This window comes from Vicugna pacos, chromosome 1 (genome assembly GCF_048564905.1).
Source record: "Vicugna pacos chromosome 1, VicPac4, whole genome shotgun sequence".
NCBI classification, from domain to species: domain Eukaryota; kingdom Metazoa; phylum Chordata; class Mammalia; order Artiodactyla; family Camelidae; genus Vicugna; species Vicugna pacos.
The window spans coordinates 21131894-21141374 of NC_132987.1; the positions used below are offsets into that span (position 1 = coordinate 21131894).

The window sequence follows — 9481 nt, forward strand, 5'->3', positions numbered from 1 at the left end:
ACTAGTAGTGATATAAGATTATGAGATCTTCCAATTTCACTGGGGGAAAGGTAAAAAATATATTTAAGTATGTATTGTGAGATAAAAAATTATAGTACTAGACGACTGGAGATAGTAAACCTCTACAGAGACCAGGATAGATAAAAAAATTTTTTAATTGTACTTAAATCACTAGAAAAAAGTAGTTAGCTAGATAAATAATTTACTTGGTGTTCATTTATCAGATTCTTACTGGAGGCAGGGCACTGTGCTGGGTCATGGGCTAGGGGTGGGGAAAGTATGATGTAGATTTGTACACTTTATAGTTTTTGCCCTTTAAAGGAGCTTAATGCTATGTTTGGCAAAAGAAAGTACGTAAAATGCTACGTATAAGAAGATGACTGCCCATAAGCATTATGAGATCACCATGACTGAATTCTAACAAGGGATACAGCTGTCACATTAAGGTTAAGCCGTTGTTGAAGAAAACTGGCTAAAAGCTGAATTTCAGAGGGTGAGTGAGATCCAAATACAGAATACTGGGGATGAAGTTAGATTCTTAATGAGACAATTTCTTCTCTATTCTTTAACTTTAAATTTAGACAAAACAATATTACCTCTATTGAAGAAATGCAGAAAACCTAGGTTTTTAGTCACAGATTTGACACTCATAAGCTGTGTAATCTTGGACAGTCAAGACTTTAACAGCATCTTTAAACTTTCTGGCCAGTTGTTTCTCTATGTAGGTTAACCCCTCAGTGCTTTGATATGTTCAACTATAAAATGGGAATAGTTACCTCCTTAATTTCACTGGTTATTACGAAATGAAATTCTGTCATAAATTTACGGTGTCATAATAATTTTTCAGATGACTGAACTAGGCTGGCATATGCAGGACACATGCTTTAAAAATAGTTTTTATACTAAAGCTTCTACTTACTATTTATAGATTGAAAACTGTAACTATGCAGTGGAACTTGGGAAGAATGAGGCCAAATTCTCCTTGGTTGGCATTGCTGGGCAGGACTTAAATGAAGGGAACTCAACACTTACTCTGGCGTTGGTATGGCAGCTGATGAGAAGGTAAAGGCCGATCTGTTTGTGTCATTACTGTCTGTGTCCTTCAATGTGTCCTTCAACAAGTCATTTGCACTAAAATTTTAGCTATTTTTGAATGGCAAGCACAGAAGAAAGATACAATGCAAAATATATTAATTTTTAAATGATTTGGTTTTTTGATAATATATTTTTGTAAATTATACTTTATTTTAAAAGTAGGTAAATAAATCTCCAGAAACATAGTTTTATTAGTGTCTCTGAGAAACTGCTCTGTAGAGAGTTGTTTTAATTTTTTTTTTTTAATACCCCATAGCAGTTTTTGTTTCTCATTACTGAAGCTTTGTAACTTTGGAATGTAGCCAAGTGCAAATGCCAGGCTAAAATGAGAAATATTTATTGGAACTGAAATATTTCTTAAATATTCATCTAAATATTGATATAAATGATGTAAGAGCAAATTTCAACCCTTTCAGTCTTCAGTATGCATCTTTTCTGTTACAGGTACACGTTGAATGTGTTATCAGATCTTGGAGAGGGTGAAAAAGTAAATGATGCAATTATTATTGAATGGGTCAATCAGACTCTTAAAAGTGCACAGAAAAATACTTTTATTTCCAGCTTCAAGGTAATCAAAAGCAATTTAAAAATTTTTTGGGAAGGAATTTTTATTGGGAATTACATTGGTTTAGGTTTAGAATTATATCAGTGTTGTATCTAAGAAACACACAACTGATGAGCTTAGACATACTAATTATTTGGCATGTGTAAACCAGAAATATTTAGTTTGAATTCTTTTATTTTTTTGATTGGTTATCCTATTGAGTATAAATGAAGGTTAATATTATTGGGCTCCAGTAATCCAATCTTAAAAAAAGAAATAGAGTCAAAAATCCAATTGTCAGATGAAAAAGAAAGATAAAAAGCCATTGTTTATATAGGACCTATAATGTTTTGTGCTCCCTAGCAGCAGTCTCAGATTGTATTGACATCATTTCCAAGGCATAAAAGAGCCAGCCAAACCGATTCAAGTGGCAATTGAGAAAACTGGTAGGAAAAAAAAACTCTTGTCATCTGGCTTCATAATTGCACTTAACACTCACTTCTGAGCATTTGTGGATGATTCATAAAGCACTCAAAATGTAGTCTGCACATACATACCCACTAATTGTCATGCATTTCCATTGTGTTTTGCTTTTGCATGCAAGCTGATACTAGCTACACATAAGCATGCCTGCTTGTGCTCATTCATTCAGTGAGCCTTGTGTTTGTGACTTTATTATGTGTGAAAAATTAGCCAGCAACTTGTATTTTTTTTAGCAGAATAAGAGTGCAAACAGATGAAACCTTAAGCTCTCCTAAGAGTTATCTACCCATCTTTATTTTCTTCTTTGCCTTTGCTCTATATGTTTGACAACACTGTAGAGCAGAAGAAATGTCAGAAACTGATCAATTCAGTCTTTTCTTCTTTACCAGAAACTGAGCCCCAAAGTGGACAGCTGGATGTTGGCAGAGATGTTGCCTGAGTTCTAGTTCAAATGTTTTTTTCTTTTCCATCTTGGAAGGAACTAATGACATTGAGATTTTGTTGTTGCTTGCTTAAAAAAAAAAAGAATTTTTAGTCCATGATTTGTCTTTATATATTTTAGATATAAAACACAACTTAAAATGTAAAACAGGAAAGGGATGTATAAAATTCTCCAGTTGGCAGTTACTCTTTAAAATTATACTGAAATTATATGCATTTGTACATTAATTTGTGAAAAACAATAAGCATATATATCATTAATGTAAATACAATGAGAAGATATTTAGAAGCAAATAATAAATATTTATTGAGGTCTAACTATTAACATTTCTAGGTAAAGGAAAAGATATAGAATAAGGAATTATTTAATAATAAATCTAATTGATCATTTCCAACTGAATGATCAATGAAGAGTGGATGGGGAAGTTGGATTTGATCTGAGCACAGAGATGAAGAAGAGATTTGAATTGGAGAACATGAGGGCAGTAACAAGCACATGGAATATATATATATACATAAGTGAGAGTGATGGATGTGTTACTTACTAGATGGGAGGAATCTTTTCACTATTTATAGGTACAGCAAATCATCAATATGTACACTTTTAGTATCTTACAATTTTATTTGTCAGTTTTAACTCAGTAAAGCTGGAAAAAAAAAAACCCCAAACAGTTTCCCCCGAACTTAAAAAAACCCTCACAAATATGTAAAGAAGTAATCAAAATATAGCACAATTAAGCCATTTCTGTTTTTGAATCACCATAGAAATACTATGTGAAAAGTAAGCACAAAAAATTTAAATTTATTATAGAATGACATGCATGTTAAGTTTTAATTTTAGAAAGTATAACAGTGTACATTAGAGGCTTCTAGAAAGCTTATAAAATGTAGATTTTTAGCCCCACCCACAGATAATCTGACTTATTACTTTGAATTTAGGGATTAATTTGTGTGTTTAACAGGTACCTCAGGTGATTTTCACATGAGTGGTCTGTAGACTACACATGGAGAAAACATGGGTGAGAATTTTTCAGAAATAGAAAAGATGACAAAAAACCAGATCTGGATCACCATCATCATATAGACTTAAGGACCCTATTATATTTAACCCTCTATTTCTACCTCCCCTACAAAAAAATCTGTTCCATAAATTTAGCACTCTTGAAAATGAAGAGTACAACTTTTTCTAAAATTAATCAGTATAGTAGTTCCTAGATCCTGGCCCAGAAAAGCAACTTGTTACCCCTCACATGGCTTCAAATTATTGTATCAAACATTTATTAAGAACCACATTTGGCCAGGAACTGTACCAGATGCTTTCACTTATCTTAATAGTCCCAAGAATCCTGTGACATTTCCATTGTAGTGATTAGGAAAGAGAGCCTTTGGCTTCAAGTAACAGAAACTCAACTTCAAGTGATATAAACTAAAAGGAAAGGTAGAGAACAGCAGCAGAGATCCAGAGGTAGGGCAGATGTCAGGACTGGTAGAGCCAGTAAGTGAAGAATGTCATTCAGGACTCCAGTTTTTGTCCATCTCTGCTTTGCCATCTAAGGGGACAACTTCACCCTAAAGCTGGCTTTCCTCTTGGTCATTCTGTAGCTGCTGGTTGTGACAGAGGTTTCATCCTCTCATTCACATTCAGGAGGGGGTGTTGCTAGCTTTCCACAGCTGTTCCTGAATAGTAAGGGCCTCACATTAAATTAAATTAGGCCCCCCAAAAATTCACTGTGGTAATCAGATGTGGTTACCCACTTTGGCTTTTTAGACTATTATTTTTCAACCGTTTTTCATTATTGTTTGCCTAAGGAGTCTTTTAGACATTTACTTCTAAATTCCTCTCCCTCATGAAATTTTAATGTTATATATTAGTTGACTATTAGTTTATCTGTTATTCACTGTATGCTGTATACATAGAATATCACCTCACCACCCAGAATAAATGGCCTAGACTAATTCAGGACCACCCTTGGAGCTGTGGATGGGGTTAGCTTTCCTCGAAGCACATATTCATGTGAGGGAGGCGTGGATACAGAGCAAAACTGTGGGTTCTGTTAGGATGGAGGAAGTAGTAAGGAGTGAGTGTGTTCTGGGTAGGCTGGCAACAGTCACCACTACTCAGGCTGAGAGACAGAACAAATAATTGGTTCAAGTACTGGTAAGTGGTAAAATCAAGTCAGACCAGGGTTTCTGACTTCAGTAGCAGTGCTCTATCCATTAGAATTGCATTGTCCAATTTTAGTTGCCTTGGAGGTAACTTCAAAAGTGTAGAGAATCTTGGACGTTAAAGTCAGACGTCATGGGTTCAAATACTGGCTCATACATACTGGTTGTGTGACCAAGTCTTTGAGCTTTATGACCTTCATGTACTTCATCTTTAAAAGAGAGATTATAATTTATTACCAGGCTGTTAGGATGATTAAACAAACTGAACATGTAAAGCAACAAGAATAATGCCTCTGTAAATATTAGTTCCTTTCCACTATTATTTTAATTTTTCTTTCTGAAAAATGAAGACTTAGGTATCTGTGGTTTCAGAAAAAGAATATTATTAGAATTTACAAAACTATTTAATTAAAATTCATCTCCTATTCCCTTTCAAAAGTTATTTATTTTTTATAGAATGGATACTGTAGTTAGCATACTTTAAGAATTGTCAGGGGGAGGGTATAGCTCAGTGGTAGAGCACATGCTTAACATGTACAAGGTCCTGGGTTCAATCCCCAGTACCTCCATTAAAATAAATAAATATAAATAAATAATTACCTCCCCTCCCAAATTAAAATAAAATTTAAAAGTAAATAAAGTGATTAAAAAAAAAAGAATTGTCATATCTGCAAACCTTATTCCAGGTATGGTGACAATTCTCTATACTATGAGGTCTGTAAAAATTAAAGGAAAATCCTATTTTATATCGTTTGTGATGTACATTGGTTGTAGAACAGCTGAATTTTAAGTATTAAGAAAATTTATAAATTTCTTTTAGTTATATGGTTATGACCTTCTGGTCTGACATATATTAAAGATATTTATGAATGTTCATCTATTCTGTATTTTCTAGGACAAATCTATTAGCACTAGTTTACCTGTCTTAGACTTAATAGATGCCATTGCACCAAATGCAGTTCGTCAAGAAATGATCAAGAGAGAAGACCTCTCTGATGAGGACAAGCTAAACAATGCTAAGTAAGCCTTTCCGGTTTATATTAGAACTTAGTGGCTCTTTCATTTCTTAATCCTTACAGGTAAGGTTACTGTGTCCTTAAAATTCACATTTTTAACTACAACTTATATGGAAAATATAATTTAAACTCTCTTATAAAGAAACCTCCCTGTAAAGTTAATCTTACCAAAATATTTTTCTTTTGTTAACATACATTAAATGAAAACAGAGAAAATACCAAGATATTTTTCTTGTCTTTTCAAGATACGCCATTTCAGTTGCTCGAAAGATTGGCGCCCGGATATATGCCTTACCTGATGACCTCGTGGAAGTGAAACCAAAGATGGTTATGACCGTGTTTGCATGCTTAATGGGAAGAGGACTGAACAAAATAAAATAATGAAACATTTAATATGATTTTCTGCCACATTAAAAACATTGAATGCCTCACAGTTTACAAAATTCTGAAAGATAGTGAGTATAAAACCAGAGATTATTTGTATGCTCAAAATAGTATAAATCATTAATGAATTCAGTATCCTGTTCATACTAGTTAGGATTTGCTGGCCTTTTTGGATAACACAATTAATTTACCAGTGAATACTGATAACAGAGTATGTTCATTATCAAGCTGATATTTCACGATTAAATTATTCTCATTTCCTGAAAGTCTCATTAAAACAAGACTAATTCATCTTTTCCATGGTTTAGAAATGATCAATACAAAAAATTTTTTTGCAGGTCCTGCTGTGAAATGTGTTCTGACTTTTTTGGTGTGTGTTGATTTTGATCATAAATATATTCAAAGTCATAATTCAGTTTAATCCTTTTATTTTTTTCCTCCAACTATGTGAAGTTGTCTAAAACTTTAACTTTTCTGTAAATTTCTATATTGTCTAAAATTTCTAAGTGACAAGTATTGTTCATTAACATTATACTTTTTTATATATGAGGACTAACTTGAATAAACTCCAAAGTTCATTCTCTTCTATAAGTAGCAGGAGCTTTTTACTTAAAACTTAATTTTAACTGCATTGATACTTTACATATACTCGTTTGGTAATACAGCTTTAACTAAGACATGCAGCATATATATGTTGGTAAGATGCTATTAGAGAAATATGTGTGTGTACATATATATATGTATTTTTGCACCTGAATTACCCAGGTTTTCTTAAATGGTATGTATACAGTCAGCCCTCCACATCCGATGGATGTATATCTGAAGATTCCTCATCTGTAGATTCAACTAACCGCAGATCAAAGATATTTGAAAAAAACAATTCCAGAAAGTTCCCAGAAGCAAAACTTCAATTTGCCAAGCGCCAGCAACTATTTACATAGCATTTACATTATATTTACAACTATTTATGTCACATTTCCATTGTATTAAGTATAAGTAACCTGGAGATGATTTAAAGTGCACGGGAGGAGGTGTGTAGGTAATATGCAAAAACAAGACATTTTATGTAAAGGATTTGAGTATCTGCAGATTTTGGAATCCTTAGGGAGCCCTGGAACCAATCCCCTGGACCCTGAGGGATGACTGTCATTGGTCAGTTAGCCAACCATTAAGTAATTATTGTGCCCCCACTATGTCTGTAACACTTCAGATTGTAGCTATCTGTACATGAAGAGTTCTTTTAGAAATAATCATTTTGGATCTGCAGATAGTTACTTTTCAACTGACTTCTTCCAGATATTTATAGCCAAACATTGGCTACAGCTCTCAAGACACGCTGACACCATACTGTTAGCTTCATTGTACTGTTAGCTTCATATTACACATGCTGATTTTTGATACCCTAGCCCTAAATAATTTAGAATATGCTCACTGATATCTTTAGCAGGAAGTAACACAAAGCTAATATTCAACAGAGAGAACTGTCACATGTTTTTTCCGCAGCCTCCTTCAGATTGGCAATGCTTGTGTTACTTGGGAGTAGCTAAGCTTCAGACCTATTTTTGTCTGAATTTTTACCAGTAGGCCGATTCTGCTAACAATTGAATTCAGAAGGCTACTTCCTTCATCTTCCACTGTTAGTGTCAGTGAGCAACACTGCTGTGCAACAAAAAATGCTGTCACCGTCTCACTGTGAATGAGTAGTCGAAATCACCCATCTACCATTGATTAAAACATGTGTGTTGGTGAAGTGAGACTACTCGTGTTTAGAATAGAATTTTTTTAAATAAAATCATCAACAGATGGAACTTTGAAGTATATTCTTCTACAAAAGAAATTTCCTTTCCTTTTATATTTTGATGATTGTTTTCTTATATGAAGATTAAGATATGTTCTTGCTCTTTTTTGTGAGATTATTTAAATCATGTTTCCCCTTTTGATTTTTTCACCATAACATTCACTAAATTATCTGATTTACATGAAATTTGGCACTTTAGAGTGTTCTTTTTCTCACAAAATATATTTAATAAAAATTCCATGTATATACAAATGTGTCAGTATTTATTTCATTTAAAGAAAAATATGTAACCTTGAAAATTAACCTATCAGAAACTTATTTTCCAGAAAAGAGAATAATTCCCAAATTAATGAGTAAAATAAAAATTTGTATCAGGTTTTTTCGTGAGGTAGTGAAGGTGGTTTTGTGGTTCTTTAATATAAAGAATTTTAAGAAAGACCAACTGCATGATTACTATAAATTTAATCTATGATGAAATAATTTGAGTAAATCAATTAATTTATCAATAAACTTGTTATGATCCAGGTATGATGCTAGACACCAGGGATACAGCTGAGAAAAATGTAGACAGTTTCCTGACCACATGAATCTTTAATCCTAGGAGAGAAAGACGGTAAACAAATAGAAATTTTAGATGGTGATAAATGCAATAGGAAAAATAAAACAAGGTAATGTGATGAAGACTGACTTTGGAATTGGGGTGAAGATGATTTTAGTTTGGGAAGGGAAGGTCTCCCTAAGGGTATGATATTCGGACTGAGATATGAATGAGGTCAAGGAACCAGGCGATAACTTGTTCGGTAGAAGGAACGAGTGCAAAAGCTCTGAGGCAGGAAGTGTCTTGCAGACATTTTAGGAAAAGAAATAGGTAAATGTGGCCTAAGAGTAGTGAGGGAGAGAGTCTGGAGATGAAGATAGGATCTATTATTTTTAGGACTAGATCTGAATCTGGATTTTCACTTATCCAACTGGAGTTGTGATGGCTCTTCTATTTAGTTAATATCTGAGGTTTGGTGACCTGCTTTGAGTAATGTGCCGCTTCTGAATCTTGCATGCCATTGTTCATGATAACTCATTAGTCTCCATTTCACAGGCAAAATGAACAAATCATATAGGGGATGTTAAAATACCCCAATTTATGCTGGATAAAAATGTGCCAGAGAGGCAAGAGAGAATATTCTGCATCTGAGATGATTCAAAAAAGACTGAAGAACAGGATACAGCAGTATCACTAACTTCCTTTGCAAGAGGAAGAGCCCTCTAATACTTTGGAATGCCTCCTAGTGTGAAGGAAAAGCTCAGCTGGGCTAACTCATAAATCTGAAGTTTAGTGTCAGTCTATTGGGCTAACGAGCTCAGTCACAAATCTAAGTGTGATAAGGGTTGGTTTACTGATATAAGTTCTGCCGGGCTAACTTGTAAATCTAAAGTTTAGTGTCAGTTTACTGGGCTAACAAGCTAACTCATAAATCCAAGCTCAACAAGTGTCAGTAACGTGATCTGTTCCAAATTGATAAGCTCCAGTACTGATTCCTTGCTTTTTGTTGTTTGAAC

General features: G+C 33.8%; 1 protein-coding gene across 6 annotated transcripts in view; it reads left to right on the plus strand.

The window, feature by feature from the left end:
* PLS1 (plastin 1) overlaps window positions 1-6138 on the plus strand; it is a 95261-nt gene extending 89123 nt beyond the window's left edge. For all 6 annotated transcript variants that reach the window (XM_015237947.3, XM_072958582.1, XM_006202772.4 and 3 more), the window contains 4 exons: window positions 929-1062; window positions 1540-1663; window positions 5625-5749; window positions 5991-6138. In XM_015237947.3, coding sequence (XP_015093433.2) covers window positions 929-1062; window positions 1540-1663; window positions 5625-5749; window positions 5991-6126 — 519 coding nt within the window. In that variant the 3' untranslated portion in view covers window positions 6127-6138. The remainder of the gene's footprint in view (window positions 1-928; window positions 1063-1539; window positions 1664-5624; window positions 5750-5990) is intronic.
* Window positions 6139-9481: the final 3343 nt, after the last annotated feature.